This window comes from Rutilus rutilus (assembly GCF_951802725.1).
Source record: "Rutilus rutilus genome assembly, chromosome: 13".
Lineage (NCBI taxonomy): Eukaryota > Metazoa > Chordata > Actinopteri > Cypriniformes > Leuciscidae > Rutilus > Rutilus rutilus.
The window spans coordinates 24,042,294-24,066,812 of NC_140218.1; the positions used below are offsets into that span (position 1 = coordinate 24,042,294).

The 24,519-nt window shown below is 40.6% G+C and overlaps 1 protein-coding gene across 2 annotated transcripts; it reads right to left on the minus strand.

Moving 5' to 3' along the window:
• Positions 1-11,509: 11,509 nt before the first annotated feature.
• LOC311302233 (acidic mammalian chitinase-like) lies at positions 11,510-23,618 on the minus strand. 2 transcript variants are annotated; one of them, XM_084427937.1, is made up of 12 exons: positions 23,476-23,618; positions 15,974-16,045; positions 15,856-15,882; positions 15,420-15,624; positions 15,292-15,348; positions 15,032-15,197; positions 13,378-13,502; positions 13,127-13,250; positions 12,371-12,553; positions 12,154-12,270; positions 11,938-12,070; positions 11,510-11,700 (listed from the first exon to the last, which is right to left on the minus strand). In XM_084427937.1, the coding sequence occupies exons 2-12, from the start codon at positions 15,999-16,001 to the stop codon at positions 11,564-11,566; spliced, it is 1,302 nt and encodes a 433-aa protein (XP_084284063.1). In that variant the 5' UTR covers positions 16,002-16,045; positions 23,476-23,618; the 3' UTR covers positions 11,510-11,563. The 2 variants fall into 2 exon arrangements, with proteins under 2 accessions (XP_084284063.1, XP_084284064.1); XM_084427938.1 differs by lacking the exon at positions 23,476-23,618 and having other exon boundaries at positions 15,974-16,082.
• Positions 23,619-24,519: the final 901 nt, after the last annotated feature.

Below are 24,519 nucleotides of genomic sequence, written 5' to 3' on the forward strand. Positions count from 1 at the left end.
TATATTTATAATATTATAAATATGCAACCCAATATGCGATCACGCGAGTAACGCGACGCGCGTGCAATGCATTAGGTGACAGATGACCATGGAGAGCATCAGGGAGAAGTTGGAGCGTGGGGAGTTACTGAAAGTTCCCAATACTTCAGGAAAAGCTTCATTTTGAAAGAGTTTTGATTTGATTACCGAGCCTGAAGCCTTCAACAGTGATGCTATTCTTTTTCTTCACAACGATTGCGAATAAACAGTGAATGAGCCTACTCAGTTCAACGGATTTTTTTTCTTTATTATATTTTTTATTATTATTTAACGTTAGCCAGTTGGCGAAGAGTTCGTTGAAACGTTGTTCTTCAGTAAAGTTACTTGACATCAAAAAAAGGTAGGCCGTAAATCTTTATTTACTGCTGGATCACATTTGGCTATATAATATTCTCTACTGCATGCTTATGCTTCTCTGTAATGGACAGTCTGTATTAATATTTGTGGGCATAATTGTCGGTGGTGGTTGTTATGTTTTAGGCCTATAATAAAATTTTACCTAGTAGCGTGTGTGTATGTGTGTGCGTCTAGCAGAGACAGCGCGCGTCAGAGAGAGCTCAAAGTGATATTGATGTTTTCCCGTCTCGGGTCGGGTTCGGGCAGAAAAATTGCAGACGTTTTCGGGCTGGGGCTGGATTAGGGCTTGAACACCACGGGCCAGGTCTCGGTTAGGGCTGGATGTTTTCCCCCGTGCAGGGCTCTAGGCAGTATATGCTAGCTGGAGCCGTTTACCTCCAGTCTTTATACTAAGCTAGGCTAGCGGTGGGTGCGTCAGACAGAGATACGGCACGCACGGAGATGAAAATGGTATGTATGGACTTATCTAACTCTGGGGGATACGGTGAATAAGCCAAAGTCCCAAAAAGTCGACGTGTTCCTTTAAATCAAGGGTTGTCAAACACAACAAAGGAAATATTTCTTTTCTTGAATTCAACTTTTACCACTGCTTAGCGAACACGTCTTAGCGAACAGGTGGTCTAGTGAGACAGGTAGGATATCGCTTAATAGTCTCTCCCGTTTGTACAGTCCCCGGGGGTGATTGGTCAATGTTGCCTGACCCTGGTTTGTCAGTCATCACCTCCACAAGATTGTCATGATTTCACTAGATACTCATGTCTTTTCCCTGATGTTCTCCTGAAGCGGATGTGCCTAAAAATTATCAGGACCAGCAGGAACTTCTGGTTCCATCTGGGTTTCAGAGGATTCAGTCCCTTGTTTCAGTAATTGATCTACATGACATTTCCAGATTCCAGAAGCACCCACGTTGACGATGTAGGAGACAGGTTCCGTTTTGGACATCACCACTCCAGGTATCCATTTTTTCCCCTTTCTGTAGTCAAGAGCAAGAACGGACTCTCCAGCACGAAATTCTCTGAACTTAGAGTGTTTTTGACATCGTAACTGCTGGACATCCTGGGACTGACTTACTGTTTTGGCGAGACTAGGTTTTAGAAGATCCATCCGGGTTCTTATTTTGCGATTGAGGAATAGCATTGCAGGTGACTCCTTTGTGGTAGCATGCGGAGTGTTTCTGTATGTTAATCCATCAAGTCTCTGTTGGATTGGAGCTGATCCTTTTGGAGCGTGATTTAGAGCGTGTTTGAATGTTTGGACAAAACATTCAGCTTGCCCATTGCTAGAGGGGTGATATTGGGGCAGATTGAATATTATTCTGTCCCTGATGCAAGTATGTTGCACCTCAACAGATAGTTAAACAGGATGAGGGTTGAAGAAAAAGTCGAAACCAAAGAAGTTCTTTTTCTGTGTTTTACTTTGAAATCTTCAGTCCCACAAAGTACATTTTTGTGAAACTACAATACAAACAGAAAATGTACATTAAGTATGAATAACAGTAAATTGTAAGAAAGATAACAATAATCTTATTTGAAAATGTACAGCAAATGTTTTCTTAAATCCTATGAAAAACTCTTTTTTTTTTTTTTTAACATGGATGATATTAAATAAACTTACAGACGATGGCCTCTTTGGCATGGAATAACAGAAGAATATATCTTTTATCAGAGAGACATCTGCTGCTGCATCACTGCTGTGGTGAAGTGAAAACTAAGATGGCCACCACAACCTCTAACCTAAGTCACATGATGCATCTTAACCAATTAAATAAAACCAAAATTAAATGACTACTTAAATAGGCAGAACAAATATGTTGCACCCCATTTACCTTCAGGAAAAGTGAAAACTCCTCTGCACAAAACTGTGGGCCGTTGTCACTGACAATAATATTAGGGACGCCATAATGACTGAAAAGTCCTCGTAAGACCTGAATGGTTTTGCTGGTGGTAGTACTATCCATAATTGAGACTTCTGGCCATTTGGAGTGCGCATCAACTACAATGAAGTACATATGGCCTTCAAAGGGACCGGCAAAATCCACATGTATCCTTTCCCAAAGATGAACTGGCCAAATCCATGGGTGAAGTGGTGCAGGACAGGGAGCATTTTGGATATGCTGACAAGACTGGCATGCTTTGAACTGAGATTCGATCTGTCCATCAATACCCGGCCACCAGACATAGCTACGGGCCAGATGTTTAATCCTTACCACCCCAGGATGGCCCAAATGCAGATCAGCTAACACCCGGTAGTGAAGCTTGATTGGTACCACGACACGACTTGCCCACATTAAACATCCTTGAACAACTGTGAGCTCATGGTGACGTGTTACAAAGGGTAGCAAGTCTTGAGGTATCTCTTCAGATTTTGGGAACCGTCCAGTTGAAACCATGTCCAGCACAGGTGACAAAGTGGTATCCTTTAGGGTGTCACGTCTAATTTCAGCACTACTGACAGGCAGGGTGGCTATCTGAGCAGCATAGAACACATCCACCGTGTCCGTTTTCCCATTGTGTGTCACTGGTAATGGCAGCCGTGACAGTCCGTCTGCATTGGCATGTAAGGCTGCTTTCTTATACTCAAGGACATAGTCATAGGCGGCTAATATCAGAGCCTGTCGTTGCATTCTAGCTGCTGCCATGGATGGAATGCTCTTGTTGGGACTGACAATAGACATTAGAGGTTGATGATCAGTAAAGAGGGTAAGCCTTCTTCCGTATAAGTACTGATGGAATTTGTGAATTCCAAAAATTATACTCAGGGCCTCATGCTCAATCTGAGCATAATTTTGTTCCGCTTTACTGAGTGTCCTAGACGCAAAAGCAATTGGCTTTTCCTCCCCATCGGGGCACACGTGATATAACAGCCCCTCCCCATATGGGGAAGCACCACAGGCGAGACAAATAGGTAATTCTGGATCATAATGTGTGAGTACAGCTGAAGTAAGGAGATCCTTCACTTTCTGAAATGGTTGTTCACATGCCACGCTCCAGCACCATTTCTTTTCTTACATAAAAGAGCATTGAGGGGGTTCAAAATAGATGCCAGATTTGGAATGAAACGGCCATAGTAGTTGATCATCCCAAGAAAACCCAGGGCAATCCCGAAGGGTAAGCGGTTATAGCAGAATAGCCCTTTTTAGATTAGATTAGATTAGATTAGATTCAACTTTATTGTCATTACACAAGTACAGGTACAAGGCAACGAAATGCAGTTTAGGTCTAACCAGAAGTGCAATAGCAGCAAGTGCAGGATATACAGTGGTTCATAAGTGCAGAACATGGATATGTACTGAATAAATATAGAGTTGAATACTATTATAAACAAAAATTTACAGATAGATTGTCCTATGAATATAATATACAGATAACTATTACTGTGAACAGAGTTTACAGCTAGATATGTACTGAATATAATAATATACAGATGGCTATTACTATAAACAGAATGTTTACAGATAGATATGTACTGAATATAATATACAGATGGCTGTTACTATAAATAGAATTTTACAGATAGATATGTACTATGAATATATATACAGATGGCTGTTACTATAAACAGAATGTGAGCATAATATACAGATGGCTAATACTATAAACAGAATTTAACAAATAGATATATGTATAAGTTAGGCTAATGAGCAGTATAACAATGGATTTAAAGTAGTGCAAATAAAGTTTGGACAGAAGCTATCCGAGTGAAAGTGCAGTGGAAAGTAATTGCATATTACAGTTAAGGTACGATATTGCAATGTATATATAAACAGTCGGTACTGTAAATAAACAGTCGGCAGTGCAAATTGAGCATATTCCAGTCAAGGTAGTAGTGCAAGATGCATATGTAAACAGTTGTTACTGTAATAACAATCAGCAGTGCAAATGAACATTATAGTATTGCAAATAACAAAATGGAGGCAGGTGTGAGGAGGGAGAGGAGAGTCAATCAGTATATGAGGGGAGTGGGATCAATGAGGGTTAGAGTTTAATAAAGAGACAGCTCTGGGGAAAAAACTGTTCTTTAGTCTGCTGGTCCTGGTCCGGAGGCACCTGAAACGCCTGCCGGAGGGCAGGAGAGAAAACAGTCTGTGGGCTGGGTGAGAGGAGTCCTTAAGGATGCTGCGAGCTCGATGCAGACAGCGTTTCCTCTGGATGTGCTCGATGGCAGGTAGTGGAGTCCCAGTGATGCGCTGGGCGGTTTTCACCACCCGCTGCAGTGCCTTGCGCTCTGCAACAGAACAGCTCCCATACCACACTGTAGCACAGTTGGTCAGGATGCTTTCTATTGCACAGCGATAGAAGTTCACCAGGATAGTGGAGGAAAGCTGATTCTTCCTCAGTGTCCTCAGGAAGAAAAGGCGCTGGTGAGCCTTCTTGACCAGGCTGGAGGTGTTGGTTGTCCAGGTCATGTCCGCCGAGATGTGGATCCCCAGGAACTTGAAACTGGAGACACGCTCAACAGCCATTCCATTGATGTGGATGGTGTCGTGTGTGCCTCTTGACACTTTCCTGAAGTCCACGATGAGCTCCTTCGTTTTGGTGGTGTTGAGGAGCTGGTTATTTTCGGTGCACCATGTGGCCAGGTGCTTGATCTCCTCCCTATAGGCAGTCTCATCGTTGTTGCTGATGAGACCAATCACCGTAGTGTCGTCCGCAAACTTGACGATGGAATTAGATCCGTACACAGGCTTGCAGTCGGAGGTGAAGAGGGAGTAGATGAACGGGCTTAGCACACAGCCCTGTGGTACACCAGTGTTGAGTGTGATGGATGTGGAGCAGTTGGAGCCTGATCGAACATTCTGGGGTCTGTTGGTCAAGAAGTCCAAAATCCAGTTGCACATGGAGGTGTTGAAGCCCAGGTCTCCAAGTTTGGCTATTAACTTAGTTGGGATGACAGTGTTGAATGCTGAGCTGAAGTCAACAAACAGCATGCGTGCATAAGTGTTCTTATTGTCCAGATGTGTGAGCACAGAGTGCAGTGCCATGGAGACTGCATCCTCTGTGCTCCTATTGCTACGGTAGGCAAACTGGTGTGAGTCCAATGTGGATGGTAGAGAGTCTTTTAGGTGTGCCAGGACCAGCCGCTCAAAGCACTTCATTACGATGGGTGTGAGTGCTACAGGGCGGTAGTCATTAAGGCACTTCGGGCTGGAGTGTTTTGGCACTGGCACAATGGAAGTGCATTTAAAGCATGTTGGTACAGCTGCTTGGGCAAGAGACAGGTTGAAAATGTCTGTAAAAACCCCAGCGAGCTGCTCCGCACATGCCCTGAGTACGCGTCCAGGGATGTTGTCTGGTCCAGCAGCCTTGTGCGCGCTGATCCTGCTCAGTGCATTGCAGACATCTGTGGAGGAGAGTGTGATCGGTGGGTGGTCAGCTGAGGATTTGAGCTTGGTGGCAGTTTCTCTGTTGTCTCTTTCAAAGCGAGCATAAAAGTCATTTAGCTCGTTCAGGAAGTTGACATCAGTGGCTGCGGGGGTGGAGTGAGAGGGTTTGTAGTCACTGATGGCCTGAATGCCCTGCCACATGCGCCGAGGGTCAGCGTTGGAAAAGTGTCCCTCTATCTTAAGCTTGTAGCAGTGCTTGGCCTCTTTGATGCCCCTTTTCAGATTTGCTCTGGATGTACTATAGGCTTGTGCATCTCCTGATCTGAAGGCAGTATTGCGTGTCTTCAATAGGAGTCGCACTTCCCTGTTCATCCATGGCTTCTGATTTGGGTATGTGGTGATCTGCTTCTGGGTTGTAACACTGTCAATGGTGGTATTAATATAATCCAGTACAGAGGAGGTGTAGCAGTCAATGTCCGTGTGAGAGCCACTGGTGGCTTGAGAAGCAAACATACTCCAGTCTGTGTGTAGAAACCTTTCCTGGAGTGAGAAATCTGCCCCCGCAGGCCACACCTTGATGGTCTTCATTGATGGCTTCACGCGATTGATCAGAGGTGCATATTTGGGGGTGAGGAACAAAGAAAGGTGATCTGACTGTCCCAAGTGGGGGAGGGGTGTCGCGACGTAAGCTTCAGCCATGTTTGTGTAAACATGGTCTAAGGTTTTGTTTCCTCTGGTGTGACAGGAAACATGCTGGTGAAATTTCGGTAGCACTGACTTTAAGTTTGAATGATTAAAATCACCCGCAACAATAAACGCAGCTTCCGGGTGAACGGTCTGTTGTTTACTGATGGCTGCGTGAAGTTCTTTCATAGCAAACTTGGCATCAGCATCCGGGGGAATATAGGCTGCAGTTATAATAGTGGAAGTGAACTCCCGCGGTAGATAAAACGGTCTACATTTAACCATGAGAAACTCAAGGTTAGCTGAACAATGTCTCCCAACAATAGCAGAGTTTGTGCACCAAGCTTTGTTAATGTAAATGCACAATCCACCACCTCTGGTCTTACCGGAGCCATCTAATGTTCTATCCGCCCGGAATGTATGGCGTCCCGCTAGCTCAATAGCGTTGTCCGGTATTCCGCTGTTTAACCATGTTTCCGTGAAAATTAGAACATTACAGTTCAAAAGTCTCTTGCTGTATGTGATGTTGAGTCGAATCTCCTCCATTTTGTTCAACAGCGACCGTACATTGGCAAGGAAAATGCTGGGTAAAGAGAGCCGGTGTGGTGTTAGCTTTAGCTTAGCTCTTAGTCCTCCGCGCTTCCCCCGCCTTTGTTTACGATCTCGCCGGCGCCTGCGAGCACTTCCGCCCGGCCGGGCAGAGTGCATAGCCTCGGGTGATCTGGCGATCTCAGGAAGGAGTCGAAGGTTGTCCATAAAACTGTCGGAAATTCGCAAACCAATATCCAAAAGCTCACCTTGGGTGTACGATGTTAAGGCACAACTGTTCTGGACGAACAGACCCGAAATGAGCAAGAAAAATACTGCTAAATTACAGAATCTGGAGAGACCGCGAGCCTCGCGATGTACTCGCGCCGCCATCTTGGATCTTTTTGAGTGGATATGGTGAGTAGTTTTCTTGACTCGTGTGCCACTGGCATTTGCATGTAAGCGCTTGACAAGTCCAGCTTACTGAATAATTTACCACCAGCCAGAGATGCAAAAAGATCTTCTATGCGTGGAATTGGGTAGTGATCCACACAAATGGCTGGGTTGAGTGTCACTTTAAAATCACCACTCAGTCTCACTGAGCCATCTTTTTTTATAACTGCTACCACCGGTGTCGCCCACTCACTGTACTGCATTGGTGAAATCACTACCATCTCTGTTAAAAGTGTCAATTTAGCCTCCACTTTTGGTCGAATAGCATAAGGCACTACCCATGGCTGGTAGAATTTTGGAGTATGGTCAGGCTTGAGTGTAATTTTTGCCTCAATTCCTTTCATGATGCCTAGTTCTTTTCCAAAAACTTGGGAGTGTCATTGTAACACACTCTCCATAGTGTCTGTGACTCCATGCTTGACTGTTTTTATGTCAATGCCAATTTAGTTTTATAGCTCTCAGCCATTCTCTACCAAATAATGGTGGTGCATCACTGTTAACAACATACAGAGGCAATCGTGCCAACTGATTGTTCAACTTCACCGCTACACTGATAACCCCTACTGGCGCTAGTGCTTCACCGGTGTATGTTTTTAAGATTATGTCCATTAGCTGCAGTGGAATATGCTGCTAGTTACTGTCATATTTTCCTTTTGAAATCAACGATACTGCAGCACCTGTATCTAATTCCATTTAAATAATTTTCCCTTCAATTTCTGGCGTTACACAAATGTGTGCCAGTTGCTCACTTCTAGTCACCATATATGACATTTCCTTTTCGGTGTCTGTACTGGACTCACCACTTTGTTTTCCACCCGTGTCCAAATGATGCACCTGTGACTCAGCTCAATAAAAGCTGATACATTTTATGTATTGTAAATGTAAATGTTTATGTTGATTTTGATATGTTTAACGTATGTTGTTCATAGTTGGAAAAAGTACTTTAATGTAGCCCATGGAACAAATTATTTTTATTTACCAATTTTATTTGAAAAAAGTAAAGTATAGAAGAATTTGTTTCATGCAGAAATGATTACTGTCATTACAAAAATAAACAATGACCAGACCAATTCATTCTCTTTTATTTACACATTTAAAGTTGCATAAAAACAATGTACAGATTTTTTCTTTCCTTTTAAAAAATAAAAGTGAAAAAAGTTCAACAAGAATATGTAGAAAAAATATATATTTTTCAATCATTCTCTCAAGAAGAGAAAATAGCCTGTCCATCCTCTCCCTACTCTCCTGTGCTCTGCTCGCCTCTGCCTCCCTCTGTAGTTGCCCTTTGTCTCACCGCCTTCGTGCTGGTGCTGCTGCCCCTGGCTCCTCCTCACCGTGGGCACCCACTGCTGAACTCTGCCCTGGTGTGTCCTCAGGGATTGAGGCAGTGACGACAGGGGGGTTGGTGCAATGCCTCTGTCCCAACACCTCATCCATGAGGACAAACCAGGGCCAAGTTTCAGCAGTGGGTTTCCCACTCACACCCTCACCTGTCCCAGGACACTTGCAATCCTAAGGGCAGAGCAAATGAACCATGGCTTGTTAACAACAACAGCACAATACATTTCAGCAAAGACGTGTGTATTAACTTACTTACTTTGTATTTTTTTTTCTCCTGAATTGCTCTAAAAAAGCTTAACACAGGGGTGCAATCTGAAGTGCATTGTTAACACTGCAAAATATGACACATCAAGACATGCATACAAAATACTAAGAAATCATATTTCTATATACTCAAATTTGGTTAAAACCACATAGCTTTCATGACAGCACTACAAAAAAAAAAAACCAGTGAAAAAAACATTCCCTTATCAACTGCTTTTCTTATTGTTGTGGGCTTTATAGGGTGAGTGATATTTCTTATAATACACAAGTGAGATAGACTAGTGCAAATATTACAAATAGGTCGTTAAACTAATATTAGCACAAGTTTTGCCTCAGACTACCTGACAAATGAAGCCACGCAATGATGACGAAGGAGTTAAGATGAAGTTTATAAGAAACTTTAACTCTGGTTTCGCTAGCTATTTGAGTAAATGAAAACATAATACTTACATTTAAATTTGAATTTGCTGTCCACCACCGAAATCTAGTCTCGGCCGCCTTTAAAATAAATAAAAAATGCTGTCGTCACCGGCGCGCAATGACTTATGGGGTAGAATAGGGTAGGATCATAGACAGTATATAAACTGGACACAGCGACCCCATTGGATTCAACGGAGAAAAGTGAAGTCAATTAGAAGTACTCACTTCCTGATGGCTGACCGTACTGCGCAGACTCAAACTGAGCTTGACGACGTAGATGTGACGTGAGCAACCTGTCTGTCTTCTAGTAGCTGTGCCAAGAGAAATCTGAATCATTCTCTTCCGAAACTTGCAGAGACGGAGAGTGTGAGTAGGAGGTGTCCATGAGATAGGAGCAGGAGAAACTTTTGCTAAGTATTCTGATTAATTATTTTGTCATTTTGCCTCCACGTCCCCCGATTGTGCGCGAGCTTCTCCTCCTGTCCACACGGTAATCTCTCTACTGTGCGACAGAGAGTCGCGTGGTTATGACGCAATCATTAGCCTATTTTTTTACAAAAACTGCTTCTACGGGGCCATAACGTAAGATACAAGGTAATGGAGCCTTTTATACATTTTCGTGTTTCTTTAGAAATAAATAATGGACAAATGGAGTCTTTAAACGCCTCAGATGTGAAGTTATTCGCTGTCAGAGTGACGCCAAAATGAATGGGAGTCAATGGAATGCTAACAGCAGGTGATGGTCCGCTAATCAATGGAAGCCCGGGGAAGCTTCAATATTTTATGAAACCCTGCCCCCCTGGGTAGGATAGGCCGCTAAGTGTCCATTTATGGCCCTGTCCCAAATGGTACACTTCATGTGCACTTTCAGTGAGACCGCAGTGTGTCCCATTTCTCATTTTTAGATCTCAGAAGGGTGCTCGCGAGCGCCCCCATGTGGTCGATTTGTGCCCTTGATGCGCACTTTTGCCGAGCCCGCGCTGATGCGGCCTCCACAGCAGACTTCTTCCCGACAGTCAAAGCGGCATTACGTCACGAAAGTGCGGACTCAGAGGAAGACCGCGAGTGCTTAGGGTTCCATTTGGGACAGGGCCTATGTATCCTTCCTTTCACGGGGAAACGAAGGGCGCATTTGGCGTCGCTTTTGAATCAGGGTAGCCTTCGTCGCGTCGCGATGACGCAACCGGCCTTTGAATACGGCCTTCGGACGTTTATATACTGTCTATGCCTTCGGAGGATGCAGAATTGAATTGGGACAGCCTTCATCGCGCCGCGGTGACGCAATCAGCCTTCAAATGCGGCCTTCCAAGGATGCAGCCTTTGAATTGGGACGTCCTTCGTCGCGCCGCTGTGACGCAATCGGCCTTCAGATACGGCCTTCGGAGGATGCTGCCTTCACATTGGGACACAGCTATTGAGTATGACGAAGTCAGGCTAGAGCTGCTGTGCTTCGCGGGCGACGGTTTCCGCGGCAACAGCTATCTCTACTGCTTTTTGAAAAGTAAGTGCAGCCTCTGTGAGAAGTCGCTTTTTTCCTCGTTGTTTAATCCACAATCAAATCTATCTCGAAGGGCATCTTGCAAATGTGGACTGAAGTCACAATGTTCAGAGAGTTGTTTTAATACTGCTATGTACTGTGCAACTGTTTCTCCTTCCTGTTGATTGCGTTTGTGGAAACGGAATCGCTTAAGGTGTAACTTAAGGACGACATAGCGTTAAAAAGGTTTCGGGAAACTCAGCCCATAACACTTAACAGCACTGGTACTAGTTTTTCCTCGTTGATATAATTTGCCTTTGTGAAGTGGTCAAACCGTTCAATAGGCTATATGTTGTCCACTGTCCACTGATGGCCTCGTCAAAAGCATCAATATGCCCGATAGTCGCCATCCTGAATTGGCCCACTGTTCGGTTGTTGCTAGTGTCTTCTGCAACACCGTGCACTCTTCATCTACGTCAGCAAGTACACTCGGTTACGTTAATCTTCTCAATATTAAGGTTAATGTCAATATTTCCACTCCTCGTCGCCAATTTTGTTGTGTTTATCAGAACATCATTGTGTTCTGAGGAGCTATAGATAACAATAACACAATGAAACCGAGTAGGCTTAGAACTGTCTTCTTTTACTGTTTCAATGTTCAAACAAAGTATACATGGTTACACAGCGCCTTCTACAACATAAGAAAACAACAGCAGGATAATCCAGTTACCAACACTAAATACATAACAATGAGGTGTAGAAGAGGTGGTGAGCTGTAGAGTGGTGGTGGATGCTGTTGTTGAGGTGGTGGATTCTGTTGTTGAGGATAATGTACAGTCAGTCGGTTATTATTGCAAAATAAACCGTGACAGGGTGATGCAGAACAGACTATACATTATCTATTCTTTATATAATATAATCATTAGACACAATACATAATTATAAATTAGTATCTCATCATTTTTACTTTTCATGTGATAATTATGATTTACCAAAGTATGTTTTTTTTTTTTTTTTTAATGGGCTTCTATAAATATGAGATGTACTGTACCAGTATCAAGAAGTGTACGGAGTTGCCCAATAAGAGGGTAGTTGCCCTGCCCACAGAACTGTCCTGCAAAGTCATCGAGATCCAGAGCCCAGACGAAAGCTCCACCGAACTTGTTCTCCTTCAGGTAGTTCACCTGTAGCAGACCAGATTTAATTGTTGAAAGCAGGAGAACTGCATTAAATTGTATGTAATTTCCAACATTTATGACATATTCACCTTAGTCGTAAAGCTTTCCTTGGTGTCAAATCCCACCCAGTTCCCATCCTTGGTTGCATAAGGAACTTTCTGATCATCAATCCATTGCACGGGGGTTCCTTGAAGGAAAGTACAGATCTGATGGGAGATGATCAGTCCATAACTCTTCTGATTTTATTTTTCACAATTAAGTATTGTGCTATGATGTAAGTGCATGAGTATAGATTGAAGATGAGACCTCATAATAGGACCAGAATCCATCCTCTGCGGTGAAATTTCCAGCTGCGGCAGGTCCACTAGCTGGAGCTCCAACTCCACTGGCTGCAGACGCCAGACGAAACGTTCTTCCATATGTTGCAAAGCCCATCCTCAGCTTCTCCACAGGAGTACCCTGATCTCTCCAGTATTTCATTGCAAAATCCTACATAGTCATGATGAATCAGTTATTTTCTGTTGCATGTTTTCAGCTGCTTGGTGTATGCAATGACTCCAGTATAATTCATAAATCATTTATGTTATACTTGATGTTATACACTGCCCAGCCAAAAAAAAAAAAAAAAGGTTTGGGATTTAAATAGACAAATGCTTAATAAAAATCTATGATTTGATCATTATTGCAGTGATTGTTATGTTTCAAGCATGTTATACTGTATGTTTGACAACAGTTCTTCCAACCCTAATTGATGGAGTGTCTAGCTTTTCATTTCTGAAACAACCAGTAGGAAGACACATCATGGCCATATTCCAGGAAGACAATGTCAAGATTCATCTGGCTAAAATTGTGAAAGAATGGTTTGGTGGTAGCATGAAGAATGATTTTCACATTGAGTGCTTGACTCTTGCATTGTCAACACAAGATCTTGACCAACAATTGATGCACCTCTTGATGGAAATAAATGTTGTGATGTTATTTCCATCAATAGGCATTTGACTTTTCTTTTTGGCAAGGCAGTGTATTTCAGAAATTTTACAGTAGGATATAAGGCTTTTGTACAGTATTTAAGTAGATATTGTCTCCAGTGTCTTCAGAGCCACGGTACAGAGGACTGTTGTGCCCAGTTACCGTCTCGTTTGAGCCATGGAAGTCATAGGTCATGACATTAATGAAGTCCAAATATCTGCATTACAAGAGGGAAATAGCGAGTTCATAGTTATCACCCATTTATACATTTGATTGCCATTTTAAGAGATTCTATCCAAACCATAATCATTCAAAGTGAACAAAAAAGTGAACAGGAGACCTACTTGGCCATTTCTGAAATTTCATAAGCAGAATCAATGATTCCTTTCCCAGCAGCCACTGCAGCGCTGAGCATGAGTATGGGGCGTCCAGTGTTGGCACTCTCTGCCTGGTAAGCTTCCTGGAGTTCCTGTTAGTCACATATTTGCAGTGAATTAATGCATTTTTTTAACTCAATGTAATTATAATACACATTGAAAATCTGCCATCCAAAATCTAATATAAATATAGATAAATAAATATAACTAATAAATAAATAAATAAGATAAATAAATATAACTAATATAATTAAGCTTTAGGATTTTGAAAAAAACATTAAATAAATATGCATGATGTTAAACAAAAATAAATATTTCTGATTCTGCACTATTTCCTGGTAACAAATCAAACAAGTACATTTGTGACACTGATCATGTGACTCTTTGTACAGAAGTTCAGATGTTCATCAGGTTTTACACAAACTTGTGGAGTTCATGAAGCTCAAGTGCGGCTGTCATTAAAGCAAAAGAGGAACAAACCAAATACATCCCAAAACAATTGTAATTAATTTTCCTTAATTAGTTTTTGTTATGCTCATATTTATTTTTTTTATTTACATTTTTAGGTAACACTTTCCAGTAAGGAATTATTTGTCAACATTAGTTAATACATTAAACGAGCAATACATTTTTAAAAAACATTTGTTAATGTTAGTTAATAAAATGTCTATGTTCTTCCTAATTCACAGAGCATTAAAGGAGCTGTATGCAGGGGCATAATTTGTGGGGGGGTTGGGGGGAGATAACCCCCCCAATATTTAAATCTATGCATTACAACCCCCCCAATATTTATACCATGATCACATGAAAAATATGCAGACCCAAACTTCAACCCCCCCAATATTCAAACCAAATCTACGCCCTTGGCTGTATGTAAGAAATGTATTTCAATTAATCATAAAATGGCCCTGATATGTCACTAGACATTAAGAAATCATGTTCATTTCAAATACTTATATCACTGACAACAGTAGTCCGGCCAGGATATTGTCATTTAAAAAGTGAAGTTGCAGCCCTCAACTGATGTTGATGTTGTCATGTTGTGTTTTGGCCTGAAGCGCCACCCTCCACCTATCTACCAATCACGAAGTCAGTAGTGTTTCGGCATCCGGGTTGCCAGCTCAGCTCTAGTTACCACAGCTGCAGCTACAAACGTTCCTGCTGGATCCTGCAGCCTATCTGGCAACCTCGAGTCAGGGGGAGGGGGAGGGGATACACCGCTCTACAGTCATTTGAAAGTGATTGCAGTACCAGTTTTGGTCACAATCTTACATATGGCTCCTTTAACTAACTAATGTTAACATATAGAACTTTTGATTTTAAAAATGTAGTAGTTAATTAATGTTGAAATTAACAATAACATTCTTAGTTCATGTTAACTAATGTAGTTAACTAATTGTAACAAATGAAATCTTATTGTAAAGCGTTACCCATTTTTAAATAGAAAAATGCAAAATAAGCATTTTCACCAGTGGACTTTTGGACATGCGTACATGCATACTCATTCTTTCTCTGATTATTTATCATCTTTATTGATTTGAAACATTCAACCATGTTATCAACTTGTTGTAAAGAGCATTTATTTGTGTGAGAGAATACAAATCTGTAAATAATGAAGTACCTTACACAGCAGAGTGAATCTCTGCTTGTCTTCTGGAGGACTTCCACGAGAACCGGGATACTCCCAGTCCAGATCCAGACCATCAAAGCCATGGGTCCTCAGAAATGCGATGGAGGACTGAATAAACGTCTGCCTGTTTTCTGGTGTGGACACCATTATACTAAACCTAGAGTAAAGCGGGAAATCTCATGAAGATGAAATAAACAGTTCTGTTCTACACACACATCCTTCAATATTCAGTGTTTGAGCTGGACTCTTACTGTTCTGAGCCGAAGGTCCATCCTCCGACAGCCAAGAGAGTTTTCAAGCTGGGGTTTCTGTCAAGACAAATATTTGTATTCTGTAAACAAATATATTCATAAACAAAACATCAGATGATCGCACATACCTTTCCTTTAGTCCATTGAAAGATTGGTAAAGAGTTTCATCATTCTCTTCAACGGCTGTCAATTCATTTTCCTGATTAATAATGGAAAAAGCATAAATTAAATGAGTGCACAGATCTGGGTCCACATTAGATGGCAGATACTTGCCACCGTCAGGTCTGTACTGAGACCAGTTTGTGAAGTAGCATAGCAGTTGGAAGGCCAGTCCTGAAAAAAATAAAAAATAAATTACTACACAAATATGTATTACACAAATATTAATAATAATAATATAAAACAGAACTAATAATAATATTAATTATTATTATTTCCACAACCCTAAGGACAAGCTGTTTGGATAATGGATAAATTCGAATTGTTATTATTAGTATTATTTAAATGTGGCTTTTGAATATAATATTTAATAATGAAACAACTAATAAATAAATAAAAACTTACCAAAGTGGCACAATGCCAGAGAAAAGCCTGAAAAGAGATACAAATGAAATGTTAACAAATAAAACACTCAAACATTCAAACTCTTAAAAAGCATTCTCTAAGAACAACAATCACTTACCAGCTAGAAAAATAAATTTGGTCATCATAAAGTGAAGACTTGAAGTCAGTCAAGAAACTGTGTCTGCTATTGCTGAAATGCAGAATTTATCATATTACTTCCTTTTAACCCCAACACACATGTTTGATTAAACAATGATTAACTGATCAGCTGCTCACTGTTATCTGTCCCGGATGTTGCCAGACATCACAAACTACTGTATCATAAAGTTATGAGTACTGTATCATAAAGTAAAAAATATTTTTACTCTCTAAATAATAATTAATAATAATAATTCGTTACATTTATATAGCGCTTTTTCTGAGACCTCAAAGCGCTTTACATATGGAAGAGGGGAATCTCCTCAACCACCACCAATGTGCAGCATCCACTTGGATGATGCGACGGCAGCCATATTGCGCCAGAACGCCCACCACACACCAGCTTACTGGTGGAGAGGAGACAGTGATGAAGCCAATCAGTATATGGGGATGATTGGGAGGCCATGATGGACAGAGGCCAAGGGGCAGATTTGGCCAGGATGCCGGGGTTACACCCCTACTCTTTTTCGAAGGACATCCTGGGATTTTTAATGACCACAGAGAGTCAGGACCTCGGTTTTACGTCTCATCCGAAGGACGGTGCTCTTTTGGCAGTATAGTGTCCCCGTCACTATACTGGGGCATTAGGACCCACACAGACCACAGGGTGAGCACCCCCTGCTGGCCTCGCTAACACCTCTTCCAGCAGCAACCGAGTTTTTCCCAGGAGGTCTCCCATCCAGGTACTAACCAGGCTCAGCCCTGCTTAGCTTCAGTGGGCAAACAGTCTTGGGCTACAGGGTGATATGGCTGCTGGATGAACAAAATAAATAAATAAACAAACCATTAAGACTTATTTAAAGGGGTGGTAAAATGCCCTTTTCACAAGATGTAAAATATATCTATGATGTCCCCAGAGTGTGTATGTGAAGTTTTAGCGCAAAATACCCCACAGATATTTTTATATAGCAAGTTAAAGTTGTTACTTTTTGAGGGTTTACAAAAACGCACCGTTTTGTGCCTGGCCCTTTAAATGCAAATGAGCTGCTGCAGAGGGCGGGGTTTCAAGAGCTCATGTGTGTTAGCAGCTGCTATTACCTCAAGCAGACATGCTAAAATGACAGAAACTGTTCTGCCTTTAATGTTAAAACGGAGTCAGACAAAGATGGAGAGACTCAAGAAGAAGTGACAACATGTAGAATGCAACAGGACGTCTCTGAATGGTTAGTTGATGAATTTATGTTGCTGATGTGGAGTTAACTATCTTCAATTAAGATATTCTGTCATGATAAATCTATAAATCGCTCATATAGGAACTGTTGTGAGATGCACACAGAGTGACTTTCTATTGCATGTGAAAAGATGGATGCTAAAGTTTGAGCTGACTCACAAATGTACTCTTATACAACAACTTTTCCTCTTCTCAACATGGACTGCGTGTTCCCGGGGGTGGGGTTTATGTAAATTCTAGGGTTAGTGATGTCACTAACCGGGGAGGAATGTCGTGTAGTCCCAACCAGCCGTTTGTTGTAGTCCTTTTCTTTAAAAGCAAATATCTTCCTTTGCTTTGAACTTTGAGCATTGTAACTTTACAGATGTTGTTTATGCTCAAACAGCAACATTACACACTAACTAAAGTTAGAAAAGTGAAATCATAATCAACCACCCCTTTAAGAACTTTTGAACTGAAACAAATGTGAGCTATATAAAGTAGCCAATTATTTCAATTGTTTGTAATATGGCACATAGTCTTAGAGCTCAAACATGAATTGGGGCTCAGATCAGGAAGCAGACAGACTGGCTAAACCGACCGTCTGCTAGCTGTCTCACGTCACCAAGGTCAGATAAATCCCATCACATAGAGCCTCTTTCACCAAGATATCATCATATAGAGACTGTGTCTGTTCCCCCGAATTAGGACATACAAAAAACTTCCAAATCCATCTAAGGATACATTTTTTATTGATGTTCAACAAATAAAAAACAGATATAATACAAATGAGCAAATGATAAAGCTTGGGTTGCTGAATATTCGATCCCTTACTTCAAAAGCACTTATTGTTAATGATATGATTACAGACTATAATCTATGTGCTGTGTTTGACAGAAACCTGGCTAAAACCAAACGAGTCCATCCCCCAAGATTACTGTTATAAACATGAACCTCATCTGAAAGGCAAAGGGGGAGGTGTTGCTGTAATTTATAGTAATATTTTCAGAATTACTAAGAAGTCTAGTTTCAAATATAATTATTTTGAAGTGTTGGTGCTTAAGGTAACACTATTTAGTGTAAATGATAAATCACGTTTGAGATTTGTGCTGGCTACTGTCTACAGGCCACCAGGGCACCATACAGACTTTATCAAAGAATTAGCTGATTTTCTGTCCGTTAGTACTGGCTGCAGATAAAGTCCTAATTGTTGGTGATTTTAATATACACTCACCTAAAGGATTATTAGGAACACCTGTTCAATTTCTCATTAATGCAATTATCTAATCAACCAATCACATGGCAGTTGCTTCAATGCATTTAGGGGTGTGGTCCTGGTCAAGACAATCTCCTGAACTCCAAACTGAATGTCAGAATGGGAAAGAAAGGTGATTTAAGCAATTTGGAGCGTGGCATGGTTGTTGGTGCCAGACGGGCCGGTCTGAGTATTTCACAATCTGCTCAGTTACTGGGATTTTCACGCACAACCATTTCTAGGGTTTACAAAGAATGGTGTGAAAAGGGAAAAACATCCAGTATGCGGCAGTCCTGTGGGCGAAAATGCCTTGTTGATGCTAGAGGTCAGAGGAGAATGGGCCGACTGATTCAAGCTGATAGAAGAGCAACTTTGACTGAAATAACCACTCGTTACAACCGAGGTATGCAGCAAAGCATTTGTGAAGCCACAACACGCACAACCTTGAGGCGGATGGGCTACAACAGCAGAAGACCCCACCGGGTACCACTCATCTCCACTACAAATAGGAAGAATTTGCACAAGCTCACCAAAATTGGACAGTTGAAGACTGTAAAAATGTTGCCTGGTCTGATGAGTCTCGATTTCTGTTGAGACATTCAGATGGTAGAGTCAGAATTTGGCGTAAACAGAATGAGAACATGGATCCATCATGCCTTGTTACCACTGTGCAGGCTGGTGGTGGTGGTGTAATGGTGTGGGGGATGTTTTCTTAGCACACTTTAGGCCTCTTAGTGCCAATTGGGCATTGTTTAAATGCCACGGCCTACCTGAGCATTGTTTCTGACCATGTCCATCCCTTTATGACCACCATGTACCCATCCTCTGATGGCTACTTCCAGCAGGATAATGCACCATGTCACAAAGCTCGAATCATTTCAAATTGGTTTCTTGAACATGACAATGAGTTCACTGTACTAAAATGGCCCCCACAGTCACCAGATCTCAACCCAATAGAGCATCTTTGGGATATGGTGGAACGGGAGCTTCGTGCCCTGAATGTGCATCCCACAAATCTCCATCAACTGCAACATGCTATCCTATCAATATGGGCCAACATTTCTAAAGCATGCTTTCAGCACCTTGTTGAATCAATGCCACATAGAATTAAGGCAGTTCTGAAGGCGAAAGGGGGTCAAACACAGTATTAGTATGGTGTTCCTAATAATCCTTTAGGTGAGTGTACATGTAGATAACGAAAAAGATGCATTGGGATTGGCATTTAAAGACATTCTTAACTCTATTGGGGTTAGACAACACGTGTCAGGATCTACTCAATGTCGTAATCATACTCTAGATCTAATATTATCACATGGAATCAATGTTGATGCCGTTGAAATTCTACAGCAGAGCGATGACATCTCAGATCATTATCTAGTCTTGTGTAAACTTAATTTAGCCAAGGCTGCAAAGTCGACTCCGTGTTACAAATATGTTAGACCTATCACTTCTGCCACTAAAGATTGCTTTATTAATAATCTTCCTGATCAGTTTCATCATCTCAGCATCCCAGATAGCTTAGAAGAACTCGATATTGCGACAAACTTTTAACTCTCTTTTCCAGCACTTTAGACACAGTTGCTCCATTGCGCTTAAAGAAGATTAAAGAAAATAGTCCAACGCCGTGGTACAACGAGCACACTCGGGCCCTTAAGAGAGCAGCCAGAAAAATGGAGCGCAACTGAGAAAACAAAACTAGAGGTATTTCGCATTTCATTGAAAGAGAGCTTGATTGCATACAGAGAGGCCTTAAAAGCTGCTAGATCTGCTTATTTTTCAACCCTATTAGAAGAAAATAAATAAAACCCTAGGTATTTATTTGAAACAGTGGCTAAACTAACAAAAAATAAATCTTCAACACCCGTCGTTTCCAAGCAGCACAGCAGTAATGACTTTATGAACTTCTTCACTTATAAGTTTGATAATATCAGGGAGAAAATCATAACTATGCCACCGTCTACTACAGTATTGCATCAGGCAGTGCATTGTAGTCTCCCTGAGGAAAAATTCAATTCATTCATTATTATAGGAGAGGAAGAATTTTCTAAACTCGTTAAATCATCTAAATCAACAACATGTATGTTAGACCCTATACCGACTAAGCTACTGAAAGAGATGCTTCCAGAGGTCATAGATCATCTTCTAAATATCATTAATTCATCTTTGTCCTTAGGATGCGTACCAAAAACTTTTAAGCTGGCTATGATTAAACCGCTTGTTAAAAAAACGCAACTTGAATTTCTTACAGAATTAGTCAATTACAGGCCGATCTCGAATCTACCTTTTCTGTCAAAGATACTAGAAAAGGCAGTATCTTCACAACTATGTTTCTTTTTAGAAAGAAATTATATCTGCGAGGATTTTCAATCAGGATTTAGACTGTACCATAGTACTGAGACAGCTCTTATTAGAGTCACAAATGATTTGCTCTTATCATCCGATCGTGGTTGTATCTCGCTATTAGTGTTACTGGATCTTTGTGCTGCATTTGACACTATCGACCAGAACATTCTTTTAAAAAGACTCGAAAATTATGTTGGCATTAGTGGAATTGCATTAGCATGGTTTAAATCATACTTATCTGACCATCATCAGTTTATAGCAGTAAATGAAGAGATGTCTTATCGATCACAAGTTCAGTATGGTGTACCACAAGGCTCAGTACGAGGACCGCTGCTGTTCACTCTGTACATGCTATCCTTAGGAGATATCATTAGGAAGCATGGCATTAGTTTTCACTGTTATGCTGATGATACTCAGCTCTATATTTCTTCACGCCCAGACGAAACTTACCAATTCACAAAATTAACGGAATGCATAGCTGATACAAAAAACTACTGCAACTACTAGCAACTTCCTACTACTTAATTCTGAAAAAACAGAGATTCTAATTATTGGACAAAAAACTTCCTGTCTAACACTCGATGGCTGCTCTATCAAGTCCTCGTCGTCGGTTAGGAACCTGGGTGTGCTCTTTGATACCAATCTTTCATTTGAAAGTCACGTGTCAAGCATCTGTAAAACTGCATTTTTTCATCTTAAAAATATATCTAAATTACATCATATGCTCTCATTGAAAAATGCTGAACAATTAGTTCATGCGTTTATGACTTCAAGATCCTTTTCCTATTTAGGACCAAAACTTTTGAACAATCTTCCTAACATTGTCCGGGAAGCAGACACACTCTGTCAGTTCAAATCTAGACTAAAACACATCTCTTTGGCCTAGCATACACATAAACACATTATAGACTTGTATAATTCAATGTTAGGCTGCATAGATTAGGTCAGCCGGAAACCGGGAACACTTCCCATAAATCCTGATGTACTTGTTACATCATAAGAAGGATGGCGTCTACGCTAATATTAGTCTCTCTGTTTATCCAAGGTTTACCGCAGTCCGCCGGATCCAGGCCGTATCCAGATCACATGATGGACCTGCGCCTGGACCCATCCATAACACATCCCTGAAGTGCCAGCCTCATCAGCCCTGTGAAGGCCTCATCGACACGACAGCCATCGGCACTGATCCTCAACAAACTCGTATCCAAACCGGCGTGATGACTTCCGACTTCCAACCAGAAGGAACTGGATAAATATTCTGAATGTTCTGATCCAATCTGACTTCTGACCTGTAATGCTGCCTGGATCATAATCATACACTGTTCGCTTGTTGGCCAGAGGAGAACTGGCCCCCGACTGAGCCTGGGTTCTCCCAAGGTTTTTTTCTCCATTCTGACACCTGATGGAGTTTTGGTTCCTTGCCACTGTTGCCTTGGCTTTTGGCTTGCTTAGTTGGGGACATTTAATATTTAACAATATTATTGATCTGCCTTACTTAAGGTGGACGATGACGCAATTTTCTTCTAGAAACAAAATAATTTTCATGTTATCACTGCATGTGAAGCTGCTTTGCTACAATCTGTTTTGTAAAAAGCGCTATATAAATAAAGGTGACTTGACTTGACTTGTATATACTATGTTTGATTTTTCAAGGCACACTATGCAGTTTCTGTTTTTCTCAAACAGCGACCCCTAGAGTCGCTGTAGAGTACTTGTATTTAACGTTACTGTTGTAAATACCACTCACGCAGAGCCGTCTCTGCACTCTTCCGACCGCGCTTTCTTAATTTTCTTCGCCGACTCTGCTATGATTCACGTCTGAAATGCGTGCTAGTGTCTTTCATAGAGGCTGCTTCATGTGTTGTAGATGTATGTGACATCATGCCGTAAAGCAAGTTGTGATTCTCGCAAGATTTGTTGGGGCGCCACCTCTCAAACTTGCATTGCTGGTTGAAGCTGTTATATTAAGGTACAAATCTTGCATAGTGTGCCTTTAAGTATAGTTTTATACCCATCTCTTCGTATAATTTTTAATTTAGGTAGGAAAGAACACCAATCTGTATTGAGTATGCAAATATTTTGATGACTCAATTGCTGTTGGTTACATTTTGAATAATGCAAATTCTATAGTTGTACTTCCATTACATATTTTCATACTTGAATATATTTCATAAAGTTTACTAAAACCAAATGTTAAATAATTAATGCCCCATTCACTTTCTAAAGGTTCCAAAGCTGATTGAATCCACCATATCCGATGAGCGTGTGAAGGTAGAGTTGGTGAGTGGATTCGACCCTCTGCCCATCAGCTCCTATGATGATGATACATTCGGGTACCAGACCATAAAGAAAACGGTGCATGACATTTTCCCTCAGGTCACTGTAACTCCTGGTAAGGTTTTCAGCATTGTCATTATTGACATAAGGGGTTTAAGTGCCCCTTACATACATCATTGACTCATGAAGAGCTTTTCTCACTCTTAGTTTTGTCTGCGGTTTCCTTTCACAGGTATCTGTGTGGGTAACACTGACAGCCGGCACTACACTGAACTGTGTCCGGATATTTAACGCTTTGCCCCATCATGGTACAAACTCGGTGATTCTGCGAGGTAGGACACACAGAAATTGTACTCCTGCTGAAGCTGTAAAAGTAATTAAATATTAAACCGCTTACACTTCCCTTTAGATTCCATGGTGTGAATGAGAGAATCTCCATCCAAAACTATGAAGAGATCGTGCTGTTCTACTTTCAACTCATGCAGAATAGTGACATTAGGAACTTGTCGCCACCTCGCACCTAAAATACACAGATGTCATGCTTTGAAATCTGTGGAATTTATAAGATTTGCTCTGTCTAAATGAACTTGAAAATAAAAGCTGTACGAAACATGTTTATGTACAGTACCATTCAAAAGTTTGGTTTTTGGTTGAAAAAAATACTTTTATTCTGCAGGGATACATTAATCTGACTTTGATCAAAAGTGAAAGTAAAGATATATATATATATATAGAGAGAGAGAGAGAGAGAGAGAGAAAGATCAAAAGTGAAAGTAAAGATATATATATATATATATATATATATATATATATATATATATATATATATATATAAAAAATATATATATATATATATATATACAATTTAACAGAAGATTCTAATCATCACAGTATCCACAAAAAAATATTTTAAGCAGCACAACTCTCAAAATCAAAATTAATAATAATAAGAAATGTTTCTTGAGCGCTAAATCAGCATATTGGAATGATTTTTGAAGGATCATGTGACACTGAAAACTGGAGTAATGATGCTGAAAATTCAGCTTTACCATCACAGGAATAAATTACATTTTTAAATGTATTCTAATAGAAATCCGTTTTTTTAATATATTTTTTTAATAATATTTAACCATTTTACAGTATATATATATATATATATATATATATATATATATATATATATATATATATATTTTATCAAATAAATGCAGCCTTGGTGAGCATAAAAGACTTTGAATATTGAATATCTTAAAATTGATAATAAAAATTATCTTGAAATTCCTTTCTGTAGTATCTTAGTTTTTCCTGGATGAGTTAACATTTTAAATACAGATCACTAGGTTACTTATGCTACCAGTGTAAATATATAAAATATCTTGCCATTTATGAGGTTTGTCTTCATGCAAAACACAGTGTTTACAAATATTTTTCCAATAGTTAT